The 16,989-nt window shown below is 48.6% G+C and overlaps 1 protein-coding gene across 1 annotated transcript in view; it reads left to right on the plus strand.

The window, feature by feature from the left end:
- Positions 1-16,989, plus strand: part of MRC2 (mannose receptor C-type 2) — an 81,773-nt gene that overhangs the window by 58,161 nt on the left and 6,623 nt on the right. Inside the window, exons 17-28 of the mRNA XM_083407435.1 lie at positions 1,502-1,662; positions 4,295-4,362; positions 4,475-4,575; positions 5,553-5,692; positions 7,224-7,329; positions 8,331-8,494; positions 10,282-10,390; positions 11,732-11,970; positions 13,040-13,208; positions 13,303-13,452; positions 14,609-14,728; positions 16,182-16,361. Of these exons, the coding sequence (XP_083263561.1) occupies positions 1,502-1,662; positions 4,295-4,362; positions 4,475-4,575; positions 5,553-5,692; positions 7,224-7,329; positions 8,331-8,494; positions 10,282-10,390; positions 11,732-11,970; positions 13,040-13,208; positions 13,303-13,452; positions 14,609-14,728; positions 16,182-16,361 (1,707 nt within the window). The remainder of the gene's footprint in view (positions 1-1,501; positions 1,663-4,294; positions 4,363-4,474; positions 4,576-5,552; positions 5,693-7,223; positions 7,330-8,330; positions 8,495-10,281; positions 10,391-11,731; positions 11,971-13,039; positions 13,209-13,302; positions 13,453-14,608; positions 14,729-16,181; positions 16,362-16,989) is intronic.

The following is a 16,989-nucleotide window of genomic DNA, read 5'->3' on the forward strand; positions in this document are numbered from 1 at the left end:
AAATGTTCGAAAACCAAGGCGCAGCTTCTGATTGGTGCAGGCACCCCGGAAACAATAGCCGACAGCTGCATTGGATGTTCGGCTTCTGAGAAACGTTTGAAAACTGAAACACTTATTTCTGGGTTTTTGGCATTTGGGAACCAAGGTGTTTGAGTTCCAAGGCATTTGAGAACCTCTGTCCCAGCTTCTGCCAACCTAGCAATTTGAAAGCACGCCAGTGCAAGTAGATAAATGGGTACCACTGTGGCAGGAAAGTAAACGGCGTTTCCGTGTGCTCTGGTTTCCGTCACGGTGTTCCGTTGCACCAGAAGCGGCTTAGTCCTGCTGGCCACATGACCCGGAAAGTTGCCTGAGAACAAACGCCAGCTCCCTCAACCTGAAAGCGAGATGAGCGCCGCAACCCCATAGTCGCCTTTGACTGGACTTAAATGTCCTGGGGTCCTTTACCTTTTACCTTTTTACCTAATGAATAAACATGGTACTGTGTTAGAATCTACACAGTTTGGTCAACCTGTCTGCATAAGCAAACATAGAATGTGCCTTCTGAGTCTATGCTGGAAGAGAATTAGATTGACTAGATAGCTGCGTTGACACTTGAAAGAATTGCAGCTCTTCTGATGTTGTTGTTTAGTCGTTTAGTTGTGTCCGACTCTTCGTGACCCCATGGACCAGAGCACTCCAGGCACTCCTGTCCTCCACTGCCTCCTGCAGTTTAGTCAAATTGATGCTGGTAGCTTCGAGAACACTATCCAACCATCTCGTCCTCTGTCATCCCTTCTCCTTGTGCCCTCCATCTTTCCCAACATCAGGGTCTTTTCCAGAGAGTCTTCTCTTCTCATGAGGTGGCCAAAGTCTTGGAGCCTCAGCTTCAGGATCTGTCCTTCCAGTGAGCACTCAGGGCTGATTTCCTTCAGAATGGAGAGGTTTAATCTTCTTGCAGTCCATGGGACTCTCAAGAGTCTCCTCCAGCACCATAATTCAAAAGCATCAATTCTTCAGCGATCAGCCTTCTTTATGGTCCAGCTCTCACTTCCATACATCACTACTGGGAAAACCATAGCTTTAACTATACGGACCTTTGTTGGCAAGGTGATGTCTCTGCTTTTTAAGATGCTGTCTAGGTTTGCCATCGCCTTTCTCCCAAGGAGCAGGCGTCTTTTAATTTCGTGACTGCTGTCACCATCTGCAGTGATCATGGAGCCCAAGAAAGTAAAATCTCTCACTGCCAATCATAACACTACTGTATATAAATGTATGTTATATCTACTTTATATTGGTTTGGCTCTTCGGTTCTTCTGTATCTTACAAGAAAAATTCAGCAATTGGTAGAAGCTTATTTGAAAGTATTGGAGTCTCAGCTTTATTGGAGTCTGAAGCTCTTCTGATAGGGGGCATCTAAGGGAAATATGAGGTTTTGGTGGTATTAGCTGCCTTAAGTAATCTCCACCTGGAAAGCACCAAGTTTCCCCAGGGTCTCTTAACACGTCTTGTTTCTCCACAGCGAGCAATGAGTGGGTGAAATACCAAGATGCTGAGTACAAGTTCTTTGACCATCATTCAACTTGGGTACAGGCTCAGAGGATCTGCACTTGGTTCCAAGCTGAGCTGGTGTCAATTCACAATCAAGCTGAGCTGGACTTCCTGGGTCAGAACTTGAAGAAGGTAGGGAGCCACCTGGAATGGCAATGGGTTCGGGCCAAAAGGAAACAATTTTAAAAATCCCATCCGGTTGTGGCAGGGACCTTCAGGCAGGAAGGGAACATTGATGGTTAGTGGAGACTAAATGGGGTCTTCCCAAAGATTTAAGGAAAATTTACTAGGTGAGAAATGCAAGATGGCCTCCAACTTACAATAATCTTAATACATATCCCCTGACAGTCTAAGGAATGTGCTTTTGGTGTATAAATATGGGTATTAGGGTGTCAGGGAATCCATTCTAGAAGGAAAAATACAGTGGTGCCTCGCAAGACGAATAGAATCCGTTCCATGAGTCTCTTCGTCTAGTGGTTTTTTCGTCTTGCGAAGCAAGCCCATATTAGCGGATTAGCGCTATTAGCGGTTTAGCGGCTATTAGCGGCTATTAAAGGCTTAAGGGATTAGCGGATTAGCTGCTAAAAGGCTATTAGCAGCTTAGTGCCTTAGAAAAAGGGGGTGGGGAGCGGGAAAAAACCCCAGGAATCGCAAGACATTTTCGTCTTGCGAAGCAAGCCCATAGAGAAATTCGTCCTGCGAAGCACCTCCAAAACGGAAAACCCTTTCGTCTAGCGGGTTTTCTGTCTTGCGAGGCATTCGTCTTGCGGGGCACCACTGTATGTTAAAATGACTATGGAGTAGTTGCCATCTTTCATTTTTTTCGCTTAGCAAATTCTCCTCAGAAGTTGTCTTGGAATCTTGGTACTTTGTTTCTACTATTAATTTATAGAATCAAAGCCTTTCTGGCCCAGTTCTTTCAGATGCTTCTTATTTCCTTCCCAGACGAAAGTGAGAGCTGCATATAGAAAACAGTGAAGGGATTTAAAAGTTTGGCCTAGCTGCGGTTAGACAGCATCAAGCTCTCAACCTTTTATAGAGTGGAAGCTCACCGGGCTATTGCAAGGGTTTTAAAGAAATCTTTTTTAGTTTACGAATACATGTATATTGTTCTACACACAAGAGCAGCATAACATAATTGACTAGACAAGTTAAAGGCCTGCCTAAAGAATTTTTTCCCAAGATGGTAGCAAAAGCATAGCTGCTGCTTATGACCTCCTCCTCCCAGTTAGTGTTTCACACAGTAATAACCAATAATAAAAATAACAATAAACACAGCTTTATTGTTGTATTCCAAGTGCTCTTCATTTCTTTATTTGATATATAAAAATACTTGTCTGCTGCAATTTAATTAAAAGTTTCAAAGCTCTTGACAATTAAATACAGTAAGAACGGAAATAAAAGAAGAGGAAGAGTTTGGATTTGATACCCCGCCTTTCACTCCCTTTAAGGAGTCTCAAAGCGGCTAACATTCTCCTTTCCCTTCCTCCCCCACAACAAACACTCTGTGAGGTGAGTGGGGCTGAGAGACTTCAGAGAAGTGTGACTGGCCCAAGGTCACCCAGCAGCTGCGTGTGGAGGAGCAGGGAATCGAACCCAGTTCACCAGATTATGAGACTACCGTCTACTTTAGTCTCCGTAAGCTGGGCTGCAAAGAAAACTTCCCAGCAAACATAATAATAATAATAATAAATAATAATAAATTTTATTTATATCCCGCCCTCCCCAGCCGAAGCCGGGCTCAGGGCGGCTAACAACAATAAAACAGTACAAAAGTACAGCACAAACAACACTCTAAAATCATTCATTATAAAAATAATAATAAATTTTATTTATTTGTCAGTTAACATAGAAGGTGCATGCTGAATCTCTGTTGGAAGAGCACTCTGCAGGAAACAGTGAAGGCTCGCTTTGGGGTTGATAATCAGATGAGCCTCACCAACTCATCGGACAACTACAGATGACCTCAGTGATTGAACTGGGATATAATAATAATAATAATAATAATAATACCCTACCCATCTGGCTGGGTTTGCCCAGCCATTCTGAGCGCCTTCCAACAAAATATTAAAAATACAATAAAACATCATACATTAAAAGCTTCCCTAAACAGGGCTGCCTTCAGATGTCTTCTAAAACTCAGATAGTTGTCCGTTTCCCTGAGGGCGTTCCACAGGGCGGGCGCCACTACTGAGAAGGCCCCTCTGCCTGGTTCCCTGTAACCTCACTTCTTGCAGGAAGGGAACCGCCAGAAGGCTCTCAGAGCTGGACCTCAGTGTCTGGGCTGAACGATGGGGGTGGAGATGCTCCTTCAGGTATACAGGGCCGAGGCTGTTTAGGGCTTTAAATAATAATAATAATTTTAGAAGGTGTTCAGGTGGCCCCTGCAGTACCCTGGACCTATGTTTTTCAGTGCTGTGTAAATCAATACAAGGACCTTGAACCTGTCATGTCACATGCTATATTTTCCCATAGCCATTGCATTCTGCATCAGCTGGAGTTTCCAGACCAGGGCCAAGGGCAGCCCCACACAATGTGCACCGTAGTGATCCAGCCTTATGGTCACCATTGCATGGACAGCAGTGGTTAGGCAGAAATTCTGTAGGGTAGGCAGTGGGTGCCAACACAAAATGACTGCTATGTGCAGGCAAAAGCAAAAGGTGTTGGGACTCCATTCTGGAGGCAACCTGAAGATCAAGGTTGCTCAGACAGTCTTTTTGTTCTCCCCCTTGACATTATTGCGTATAATTCCTCCTTTGGCCAGTTTTCAAGGGGACAGGAGCAGCACTGGTGGATTGGTCTGAGCACCTATGAGAATGATGGACGATTTCGGTGAGTGTCTATTAAGTGTCTTCTGTCCTAGAAGCATTTTTTGGTGTATCTTAGATTCCTGCTTGTGTTCGAAATGCGGAAACCTCCCCAATGTGTTGTTTGCCATCTCCAGGTGGTCTGATTATTCTCTCTTGAACTTCATCTCGTGGGCACCAGGAAAGCCCCGGCCCGTCACCAAGGACAGGAAGTGTGTCTACATGACTGCTAGCCGAGGTGGGTAATGGGCATGCAGACATGGGCCTGATATTCCTAATCAACTTACAGATCAACATTCTCCCCTATGGCCCTTTGCAGTCTCTGGTCTGATCAGCTCAGACCAGCCTCCTGATAATTCCTAAAAAATATTCCATCCCTCCAGACACCCATCGAACCCTGAACTTCTGGCTGGTGTCCCTGAAAACATACAGTGGTACCTCGGGTTACATACGCTTCAGGTTACATACTCCGCTAACCCAGAAATAGTGCTTCAGGTTAAGAACCTTGCTTCGGGATGAGAACAGAAATCGTGCTCTGGCGGCGCAGCAGCAGCAGGAGGCCCCATTAGCTAAAGTGGTACCTCAGGTTAAGAACAGTTTCAGGTTAAGAACGGACCTCCGGAACGAATTAAGTACTTAACCCACTGTATAGGGTAGGCAGTGGAAATGTTAAGATCACTGGCGTCCTAACTTATTATTGTGATGTTGTTTTTAAGCAGTTTCCTAGTCTTTAGAGTGGTGCCTTGGTTCCCGAACGGCTTGGCTCCTGAACAAATCGGCTCCCGAACGCCGCAAAGTGAGTGATCCGGTTTGGGAACGTTTTTCGGAAGCTGAACGTCCGACGTGGCTTCCACGGCTTCTGATTGAGTGCAGGAAGCTCCTGCAGCCAATCGGAAGCCGTGCCTTGGTTTTCGAACCGTTTCGGGAGTCGAAAGGACTCCCAGAACGGATTTAGTTCGAGAACCAAGGTACCACTGTACATGAACACTCACCATTTGAAAAAACAACAACAAGTATCGGGACAGCTGGATAAAAGAATGTTATGCCCCCAAGAGAAACCTGACCCAGGTTTGGGGTTTTCCTGTGTTGGAATTTTTTTATACAAAATGTTGGGACAGGCTGTGATGGCTGCTGTATCTTCCTTTGAGAGTGGCATTGTAACCAAGCAAAATACAGAATCTGCTCTTGTATCTTCTCCTTTCTCCCCTTCTGCAGAGGACTGGGGTGACCAGAAATGTTTCACCGCTCTGCCGTACATCTGCAAACGCACCAATATTACCACAGGCTCCTCGCCACCCCTGCCAGCGCCTACTCCTGGCAGCTGTGCCCAGGGCTGGCATGGTGTCGGCAATAAGGTACTTGGAAGTGCTTTCCCTGGCCCCGGGCACCATCATTCTTGGGGGGGGGGACTGCCAGGAATGTTTGTGTGCCAGGTCCCCCTTGAACTGGACGGAGGTGGTGTGGAAATAACTCCTGCGGAGTATTCAGAAGGGCAGAAGTTTGGCTGATGGACATTCCTGGTCCAGAAAACCACTTCCCCATTTAATTTCCCCCTCCTGTTTGTGAACATGTGAGTCAGTGTGGAGGGTAGTATATTGAGTGTCACATTTAGGACTGATGAAACATAGGTTCAAATCACTGTCCGTCAGCCTAGCTTTGTGAGATTCCAGATAGATAGCTGTTTCATATTGCAAGTCTGTCTGCGTAGTTCGATTTCCCCTTCTCTTAAATGCCTTGATATGTTTTACCTTCTTACCTCATGGTATCGTTGTGGAGAGGGGAAACAGTGGGATGGGATAAAATTGAAAATAAATAAAATCAATGTGAAAGTCCAGCGCCGAGGGCCTTCTGGCGGTTCCCTCACTGCGAGAAGCCAAGTTACAGGGAACCAGGCAGAGGGCCTTCTCGGTAGTGGCACCCACCCTGTGGAATGCCCTCCCACCAGATGTCAAAGAGAAAAACAACTACCAGACTTTTAGAAGACATCTGAAGGCAGCCCTATATCTGGAAGTTTTTTAATGTTTGATGTTTTAATTTGCTGGAAGCAACCCAGTCAGATGGGCGGCATATAAATAATCAGCTTTTAATGTTTAATAGAATATTTTATTTTATTTTATTGTTGGAAGCCGCCCAGAGTGGCTGGGGAAATCCAGCCAGATGGGCGGGGTATGTATGTATGTATGTATGTATGTATGTGTGGTGGTTCTAGGGATTGCTTGTGCGTAAGTTGCCTTTACTCCTGGCTAGCTTGCATGGCTGAACCCTTTCTGACAAGACAGCCTCTACTCCGTGGCTGCCTCAGTCGCTGGCAGAATCCGTCAGTGGGCGTTTCTTAAACCGCTTCCAACATAAAAGCTGCTTGACGCCCAGTCTCCTCCCCCGTTGCCTGCGCGAAAGCTTTCTGCGCAGGGTGGGTGCGGGCAAAGGAGCACTTGTCCCCTCTCCGCTGGTCTCCTGCGAAGAGTCCTGGAGCCACCTCTCCGCTTCTTCTATCTCCTCCCCTTCTCCACTGGTGTAACGCTGATTACCTTCCCCAGCGGATGGGCTATCCCTCCTCCTACTGGGACCCTCTCCACCATCATCCGGGAGCCCTCTCACGGCCTCCCGCTCCGAAGGCAGTTTCCTGACATTATGTATGTATGTATGTATGTATGTATGTATAAATAAAATAAAATAAAATAAAATAAAATAAAATAAAATAAAATAAAATAAAATAAAATAAAATAAAATAAAATAAAATAAAATAAAATAAAATAAAATAATAAAATAAAATAAAATAAAATAAAATAAAATAAAAATAATAATATTAAGTCACAGGAGGGGAAACACCTTGCCTGAAATGTCTGCTGTTAATAAATCTCCTTTTCTGTCAATTTTCTAACGCAGTGCTTTAGGATTAACAGTGAAGAGCAGGTAACCTGGCAAGAAGCGAAGCGAAGGTGTGAGATTCAGGGGGGCGTCCTGGCAACCATCTCCAATTACGTTGAGCAAGGTAAGGGCCCTTTGTTCACAAGACAACTATGCGTGTGTGTGCGCACACACACACATATCGCCTCGCCTCGCCTCGCCTCGCCTCTGGGAACTGATCCGCCTTTCGCCCAGGCAAGTGTCTTCCATGAGCCAAAGAAAACCCAAAGATCATTCAGGCATTTGCCTGAACATGTGAAAGGGTGGTCTGTGGACTTATTGTCCTGAATACTGGACTGGACTGGACCCTTGATTTGAGGGCCTTCTCAGCAGTGGCACCCTCCCTGTGGAACGACCTCCCTTCAGATGTCAAGGAGATAAAGAACTAAATAACTTTTGGAAGACATCTGAAGGCAGCCCTGTACCAGGAAGTTTTTAATGTTTGACGTTTTGTTACGTTTTTATATGTGCTGGAAGCCGCCCAGAGTGGCTGGAGCAACCCAGCCAGATGGGCGGGGTATAAATAAACCATCGCCGTATTATTGGAGCGATTGCAAAAAAATTAGAACAGTCCATCATAATATATCAGGGGTCAGCAATCTTTTTCAGCAGGGGGCCGGTCCACTGTCCCTCAGACCTTGTGGGGGGGGGCGGACTATATGGGGGGGGGAATGAACAAATTCTATGCCCCATAAATAACTCAGAGATGCATTTTAAATAAAAGCACACATTCTACTCATGTAAAAACACGCTGATTCCCGGACCATCCATGGGCTGGATTGAGAAGGCGATTGGGCTGGATCCGGCCCCTGGGCCTTAAGTTTGCCTACCCATGTAATATATGAAGGAATAATAGAGAACAGAGTGCCTCTGAGAAAGGACAGAGTCAGAATGTATTTCCCTCACCCACTGAATAAGCGTTGTCTTTCCCTCGCCCACCTCGGAGGCATGCAACGTCTTTTTTTAGGGGAGGCACTTGATGGCAAAACTGAACTCTGGCTTTGTAGGCCTCTAGTCCCTATGAAAACAAAGCTTTGCACCTTCGTTTCACTTCCTCTAGTAACGGGCCCTTCTTCCCACTTGCAGCCTTTATAACCACTCTTCTTCCAAATGTGACCTCTGACCTGTGGATCGGCCTCCAGGATGCAAAGAAGGAGTTCCAGTGGGTGGAAGCTGAGCCTGTCAGCTTTGTGAACTGGGGTCCCGGTGAGCCCTCTGGATGCGGGGCATCCACAGCTAGTGAGAACCCGGTGAGCCAAACCCTGGGGGACCCCCTCACCCCGTTTTGTAGCTGTCTCTTTGGGGAGCCTCATCTTTTTGTGGGGATGCTGTGTGTTTCATAGAGGGGCACGGGTGGCGCTGGGGGTTAAACCACAAAGCCTAGGGCTTGCCGATCAGAAGGTCGGCGGTTCGAATCCCCACGACGGGGTGAGCTCCCGTTGCTCAGTCCCTGCTCCTGCCAACCTAGCAGTTCAAAAGCACAAAGTGCAAGTAGATAAATAGGTACCGCTCTGGCGGGAAGGTAAACGGCGTTTCCGTGCGCTGCTCTGGTTCGCCAGAAGCGGCTTAGTCATGCTGGCTACATGACCCGAAAGCTGTACGCCGGCTCCCTCGGCCATTAAAGCGAGATGAGCACCACAACCCCAGAGTCCTCCGCGACTGGACCTAATGGCCAGGGGTCCCTTTACCTTTACTGTGTGTTTCATAGAATTGTAGAATTGGAAAGGGGACCTGAGCATCATCTAGCAATGCAGGAAAATGCAGCTATCCCATCCGGGAATCGAACCTGCAACCTTGGCATTATCATCACCGTGCTCTGACCAACGGAGCTATTCCTCCCTTTGTTTCCTATGCCAATACCTTTTCGATCAGGGTGGTCCAACACGTGGCCCTCAAGGCTGTCTTTGGCGGCCCTCGGCGGCTTCTTAAAGCAGTTTGAGTAGCCAGCTTTTTGTTGTTGATGTGAGGCACATGGGAAAACAAACAGCCAAAGTGATTGTCGTGTCTCAATCTTTGCGATGCCAAATGGGCCAGCCCTCCTCCTCTAACATCGCCCTGGGCCACACCAACAAGGCTGCGGTGGGGCGGGTGTCTTATCATCGGGGCAGCCCAGGACCTCCATACACACAGCCCAGGCTTGCAGCCTAGGCAGGTCACTTAGGTGCCAATGCAGCGGTTTGATTTCACCCTCAGAGGCACACTCCATTGCCGACAGTATCCTTTGATGGCATACTAGAGGCCACTGAAACATCTTGTTGCCAGTGAGTTCTGCAGAAACATTTAGTGTCTGTCCTCAACTCAGTGCCGGCGTTCTGCGCCAGCTGCAGATTTGCAACAGTTGTGAGTGTCAGCATCGCCCTTGAGCCAGTGTCACCAACTGGACTCATCCACTCAGCCCCGACTGGGCTAGGCGAGCTGGGTAGCACTTCCAGAAGACCACCTTTCTCACAGGAACAGGTCTTAAGTGCTGTGGACTCACAACTCAGAGCTGTGAGCACCGCAAATCACTCGAACAAGAAGACAGTCGTTGTACAGCAGAGTACAGCAGAGCATAAATCACTCGGACGACAGCGCTGAAGAATATCTTCTTTTATTCACTAACAGCTACTGTACTATACAAACTATATACAAATGGAGATGCTGGAGTGCACTGAGTGTTTCAGCTGCTTTCTGCAGCGACCTTATCTACACAGAGATAACACTCAGTCTTTTCGACACACTGACTGACTCTCTCACTGACCGACTCTCTCTTTGACTGACCGACTCACTGACTGAGTGTGGTGCTGGAGCAGAATATGTAGATATCAGAACACGCCTCCTCCTCTCTGCAGAATCAGCAGACTGCTCAGGAGATTCTTGGGTATGGGAGGGGTGAAATCTCAGTGAGGGGTTGTTGCGTGTGGAGGTATTTTGCAACTGCATACCCTCAAGACTGGATGGAGCCTTGCACGCTGCTCCAGCTGATGGCATGCAGTGAACAGCCTTCCCACTGTGGGCACAGGTGAGTGACTGACGCTCCTGGTTCTGTCTCTCTCAGACCAACTGCGCTGTGGTTTGGCATGGCATCCCGCCCCAGTTCACTGGCCGCTGGGATGACAGGAATTGCCTGGAGGAGAAAAATGCCTTCATCTGCCAGAGGAGGAAAGGTAAGAGTGCAGGAAAGATGCAGGCGGGGACCGGGGGTGGGAAGGGTCAGCCAGGCTGCAGCTGTGCCCGGCAAAGGGAGGATTAATGTGCCTTGGCAATTATCCAAGGTGCCACTGTTTCTCAGACGTCCCCACAAAGAGCTGCGAGTGAGAAAGCAGCAAGAAATGGCTGGTGGTGGAAAGAGTGGGGAGGGAGCACACCTGGCTCCCAGTGGAGTACAGGATCAGGTTTAAGGTGCTGGTTTTAACCTTTAAAGCCCTATACGGCCTAGGACCCTCGTACCTACGGGACCGCCTCTCCTGGTATGTCCCACAGAGGACCTTACGGTCTTCAAATAAAAACATCTTGGAGGTCCCAGGCCACAGGGAGGTTAGGCTGGCCTCAACCAGAGCCAGGGCTTTTTCGGCTATGGCCCCGATCTGGTGGAACGCTCTGTCACAAGAGACTAGGGCCCTGCGGGACTTGACGTCTTTCCGCAGGGCCTGCAAGACAGAGCTGTTCCACCAGGCCTTTGGCCAGGGCACAGCCTGACCCCCTCCTTTGGTAACCCTCATAGAACTCTAGCCCAATGGTTGCCATTAATTTGATTCTGAATTAATTTTAGAATGAATTGATTTTAGAATGCTGTGTTACTTTTATTGTTGTTAGCCGCTCTGAGCCCGGCTTCGGCTGGGGAGGGCAGGATATAAATAAAATAATAATAATAATAATTATTATTATTATTATTATTATTAAAAAGCACATTTGAGTGGTGTTCAAAAAGCTCCAGTATGCTTTTGAATTAAACCAATGTTGTTGTTGTTTAGTCGTTTAGTCGAGTCCAACAATATCAGGTTTGCTACCCCTCCGTTAGGGGTTGTTTAGTCGTGTCTGGCTCTTCGTGACCCCATAGACCAGAGCGCACCAGGCCCTCCTGTCTTCCACTGCCTCCTGCAGTTTGGTCAAACTCATGCTGGTAGCTTCGAGAACACTGTCCAACCATCTCGTCCTCTGTCGTCCCCTTCTCCTTGTGCCCTCCATCTTTCCCAACATCAGGGTCTTTTCCAGGGAGTCTGCTCTTCTCATGAGGTGGCCAAAGTATTGGAGCCTCAGCTTCAGGATCTGTCCTTCCAGTGAGCACTCAGGGCTGATTTCCTTCAGAATGGATAGGTTGGATCTTCTTGCAGTCCATGGGACTCTCAAGAGTCTCCTCCAGCACCATAATTCAAAAGCATCCATTCTTCGGCTATCAAACCAATACTGCTACGTTAATGGCTCTGGGGCAGGGTGGGATGGAAGTGCAAGCTACGGTTATTCTAGTTCTAAGGATCTCTGGTCCTCTTTCTTTCTCCCACCCCCAGATCCTGCCCTGAGCCCTTCCCCAGCAACCTTCCCCCCTGCTCCCAACTCCACCCTCTCGTACTTCAACAGCACTTACCGCATCTTGCAGAAGCCTCTCAGGTGGCAGGAAGCCATGCTCTTGTGTGAGAGCCTCAATACAAGCCTGGCAAGCATGACGGAGCCGTACACTCAGGCTTTCCTCACCCAAGCAGTGAGCAGCCTGCGGACCCCGCTCTGGATTGGCTTGTCCAAAGAGGAGGTAAGGCAGCCAGGGGGGCTGGCTAAGACAGAGCGGCAAGAGCAAGGGAAGCAGGGCTGGCCCTGCCGTTTGCCAGGGTGGTGCTTCTGCTTCAGACAGCGCCACTAGATGAAGGCAGGCATCAGTGTCCAAGTGGTATAGCAAGACCTTTTCGACATTGTTGAACCTGGTAGGCTTTTGGGCTCTGCTTCAGGTGGCAAAGTGTCTTGGGCCAGTACTGGTGGACAGGTGGGGATCAGAGTTGGGAGTGGCACAGTTGCTAGAGCCAGTAGCCAGAGCTGCAGAGGTCAAATGACCTACAATGCACCCTCCTGGATGGGAGCTCAAGTGTCAGGGGCTGGACTGAGGAGGACCTTCTCCTGAACCTCCCCGAGAACAGGAGGACAGTATAGATTTAGAACAGTGGTTTGCAGAAGGTCACAGTTCAGAGGCTGCAGAGGAGAGAAGATGGGAAATACTGGAGGAACAGCAGGAAGAAGCAGCAGGGGAGAGACAGCTGACAGACTCCGTGTCTTTGGAAAGCATTCCTGACCCCCCCCCCCCTCCCAGGACCAGACGAGCATTGAAGGTAGTAGAACAAAAAGCTCAGACGCAGAAAGCTATTAGCCGACACGGGGTGATGTAGAATAGGAGAGACGTAGCGGGTGGGACTTTACTTGGAGCAACGCTATTATCTAAGGGAGACCCCATTCCTTTGTCTCTCTCTGTGACTGTTGAATATATTACTTGGTAAGAACTTTTATTGTGTATCAGCTTCTTGGCTGCCACCATGGGAGGGATAGGATTCCCCGAAGCCTGACACCAAGAGTGGCAAGGTGGGACCAAGTGTCACTGGGAAAGGGGTGCTTTCAGAGCTGGCTCCTACTCCTGAAACATCTTAAGATGAACTACCCGTGCAGGACATGGTATCAAACAAATCCAGAATATTTCACAAGCCTTAGAAGTGCACCCTCCTGACCGCTTGGGTTTTATCTCCATCCAGTCTCAGTTACAAGCTCCCCCCTCAGAAATCTTATTCTGTCTGGTCCGACTTGGCAGATCTTTTATTGGTTTACTGGGTTGCTTTTAGGGGAGGCGAAGCTACACGTGGTTCACAGAAGAGAGCCTTTCCTACACAAACTGGCGAGCTGGAGAACCGCAGCAGCTTGTGGGGTGCGCATACATGGATGTAGATGGGACCTGGAGGACCGCCGGCTGCGACACCAAGCTCCAAGGGGCCATCTGCAAAATGAGCACAGGTGCTGTACCTGGGAGAGGGGATGCTCTAGTCAGCCCTGAGCCTGAATGGAGAAAAGGCCCAGGCATGCCTTCTAACCAGTTCTTCCCTTTCAGGGGCCCTTCCCCCCCACAAGTGGAGGTACAATGGGAGCTGCCCGAAATCTGTGGAGGATTCTTCCTGGATCCCCTTCCGGAATCACTGCTATGCCTTCCACATGGAAGTCGTGCTGGGCCAGAAAGAAGCTAAGAAGAGATGCGAGAAAGGTAAAGGGCTTCTAAGAAGCTCAGAGGGAACAACCATGCTCCAGTTCTCATGCCCTAGAACACGGCTTCCGGTGCAAAGTCATGTTTTCTTTCGCTCTGGCTTTTCTCTTTGTGTTTGGTTTCTTTCCTCCTTCCTTGTGCCTAAAGCACACGCCAGCATTTGTCTTTGGAAGTGGACTGCTGGAGGTTTTATTCAGCAGCATCTACCTGCCTATTCCTCCACTTGGGACTGTGGAGCAGTTCTTGTAGGTGGGACAATAATTTTTAGAAAGCAAAGTCATTAATGCACTCATCTCTTTATATTAACACACGCAAACAATTCCCAGACGACAGCAACGGAACATCAGAGTAATAATCAAATACCAGAGCTGACGGAATCTTCTCACCCCTACTTTGTGCCTGTTTTAGTACAGAACAGAGTGCACACGCTGTTGGCGATGCATTTCTGTAGAAATCCCAGTTGCTGCAGACATGCTCTTCTAAAGCCCTGGCACCTTGCTCCCTAGAAAGTCGGAGAACTGCTAACTCTAAGAGTCTATAGACTGTCATTTTTCCCTTTTCTTTCTCCTGCAGAGCCAATGGGGAGGGGAGAGCAAACAAAGTGCAGTTGTTTGGCAATAAGGCAATCAGCAGAGCTTTTCCTGGGGCAGGGATTGTTCTGCCCATTTAAGGGTCCTCTTTGGTTAGAAGGTTTCGCTACAGGAGCTAGGTAGGGAAAACCTTTGCGGCCTTCAGGCACGTAACATGCAGGCACCCGTGATTCTGTCAACCAAACTCAGTATCCTGAATATGAGTGTTTTTGGCAAGTTTTTCATGGGAAGCTTGTCCGCAATGTATAAGAGATTGAGGAATGAATAAGAATTACCTGCATCAAATCCCGCCTCTCACAGAAACAGCATCCTTTCTCCCAACATGAGGGACAGTAATATTGCCTCACCTTACAGATCAAATGAATATATGAAAAGGGGTGCTTAATTTGCATATCTTTTTTTTTATTCTGGTGACAAAATTTGAGCTTCCTTCATGTCAACGAGGGTGTCGTTCAGAAAATGCACAGTGCAAGAGCCTCTCGGCTGTACTCTTCTTGCCCAGTAAAACTTTCAGGCTTGTGCATCTGTTTCTTCTCCTGTTCCATCATCTCCGGCTTCCCCCACAGTTGGAGGTACGGTGCTGTCCATCCTAGACGAGATCGAGAACCTATTCGTGTGGGAGCATCTTCAGGCTTATGAGAGCCAATCCAAAGGAGCTTGGCTGGGGATGGCCTTTAACCCCAAAGGTAAGGCTGACGATGTCTTGATTGATTGGCATGTAGTTAACAGCACGTTATCGTTGTAGGAAATGAAGAGCAGTGAGGAGGGAGAGTTTGGGGCAATAAATGAAGGGTAGCATGAACTGAGACCAGGCATAGGCAAACTCAGCCCTCCAGATGTTTTGAGACTACAATTCCCATCATCCCTGACCACTGGTCCTGTTAGCTAAGGAATGATGGGAGTTGTAGTCCAAAAAAACTGCTGGAGGGCTGAGTTTGCCCATGCCTGACTGAGACTGAGGAGCTGTCCAGCTTATCAATTACACCACATATGGATCTTGGCCAGTTTGATTCCTATGCATAAAAGGACATTTAAAATCTATAATCTGAAATAGCAGAAGGAGAGGAGAGGGAAATGGAAGCAGTGATAAATGTGGGAAATATGTAATCACATTTATTTAAAAGCATGTCTAAACATAGATAGGTGGCTTATAAAAAAGGTAAAAGACCCCTGACAGTTAAGTCCAGTCACAGACGACTCGGGGGTTGTGGCGCTCATCTTGCTTTACAGGCTGAGGGAGCTGGCGTTTGTCCACAGTTTTCCAGGTCATGTGGCCAGCATGACTAAGCTGCTTCTGGCGCAACGGGACACCGAAACCAGAGCAGCGCACAGAAGCAGAGTTTACCTTCCTGCCGGAGTGGTACCTATTTATCTACTTGCACTTTTGGGCATGCTTTTGAACTGCTAGGTTGGCAGGAGCTGGGACCGAGCAACTGGAGCTCACTCTGTTGCGGGGATTCGAACCGCCGACCTTCTGATCGGCAAGCCCGAGAGGCTCAGTCGTTTAGACCACAGTGCCACCTGCGTCCCTTTAGGTGGCTTAATTGTCATGGTCCGGTTCACGGGCAATCAAAATCCCGGCAGGGGACATCAGGACTGCGGGCAAGATGGCGGGGTGGGAGCAAGAACAAGGGTCTAGAAGCCAGGAGTCAGGAAGCCAAGAGTCCAAGGCTCGTAGAGCCGGGAGTCAAGAAGCCAAGGTTCCGAGGGTCAGGAAGCAAGGAGGCACGAAGCCAGGGGTCCGAGGATCAAGAAGCAGGGAGTCAAGAAGCCGAGGTTCAAGGATCAGGAAGCAAGAAGCCAAACACAGCAAGGCAGAGAGCATGTTGCTGTGGCGAAGAGCTGAAGGGAAATGCTGACCTTATATCCCTTCCCGGCTCTTGCCACCAGGTGCTGTGAGTTACCAGTCGGCCTCACCTGTGCGGCCGCGCCTTGCCTCTTCAGAACAAACTTAGGAAGGCCTCAGTCCTATTGGTCACAGGGCCTGGCTCCTGCACGCACACCTGACAGTAATCCTTGACACTTGTTTCCTCTTTCGGAAAAGGAATTTTTGGTCCTTTTCTGCCGTCCAGCAGAGGTGCTCCCTTCCTCTCCCTCTCTCTCCTCCCACCCCACAGCATGTTTCTCCTTCCTCTGCAGGGGGCACACTTGTCTGGCATGACAACATGGCGGTGAACTATTCTAACTGGGGGCAGGATGACACGGGGCCCAGCATGCTCAGCCAAAACAGCTGCTACTGGATCCAGAGCAGTAATGGGGTGTGGCATTTGGGCTCTTGCTCCAACGTCACCATGGGAGTCATCTGCAAGACAGCCCGAGGTAAGCGGGTGGTTTTGAAGGCCTTGGAGCTAAATAATAATAATAATATTTTTTTATTTATACCCCGCCCATCTGGCTAAGTTTCCCCAGCCACTCTGGGCCGCTCCCAATCAAGTATTAAAAACAATACAGTGTTAAATATTAAAAACTTCCCTGAACAGGGCCGCCTTCAGATGCCTTTTAAAGATAACATAGCTGCTTATTTCCTTCACATCTGAAGGGTGTTCTACAGGGTGGGTGCCACCACCGAGAAGGCCCTCTGTCTGGTTCCCTGTAACCTTACTTCTCGCAATGAGGGAACCGCCAGAAGGCCCTCGGCGCTGGATCTCAGTGTCCGGGCTGGGTGGAGACGCTCCTAAAATGTGGGGCGAGGCTTCTAATGGTCATGGGTCAGACGTCAGCATCGGGGAATCAGAGCAGGAGTTTGTTGGGGTTTATTAATGGGTCCCCATCATTACAGTCATACCTCTTGTTACGTTCGCTTCAGGTTACGTCTTTTCAGGTTGCATCCCGCGGCGACCTGGAAGTAAGTACCGGAAAGGGCTACTTCCGGGCTTTGCTGCTCGCGCATGCGCAGACGCTCAAAAGGACGTCACGCGCATGTGCAGAAACGATGAATCGCCGGGCG

Source organism: Podarcis tiliguerta (assembly GCF_965153285.1).
Source record: "Podarcis tiliguerta genome assembly, chromosome: 13".
Lineage (NCBI taxonomy): Eukaryota > Metazoa > Chordata > Lepidosauria > Squamata > Lacertidae > Podarcis > Podarcis tiliguerta.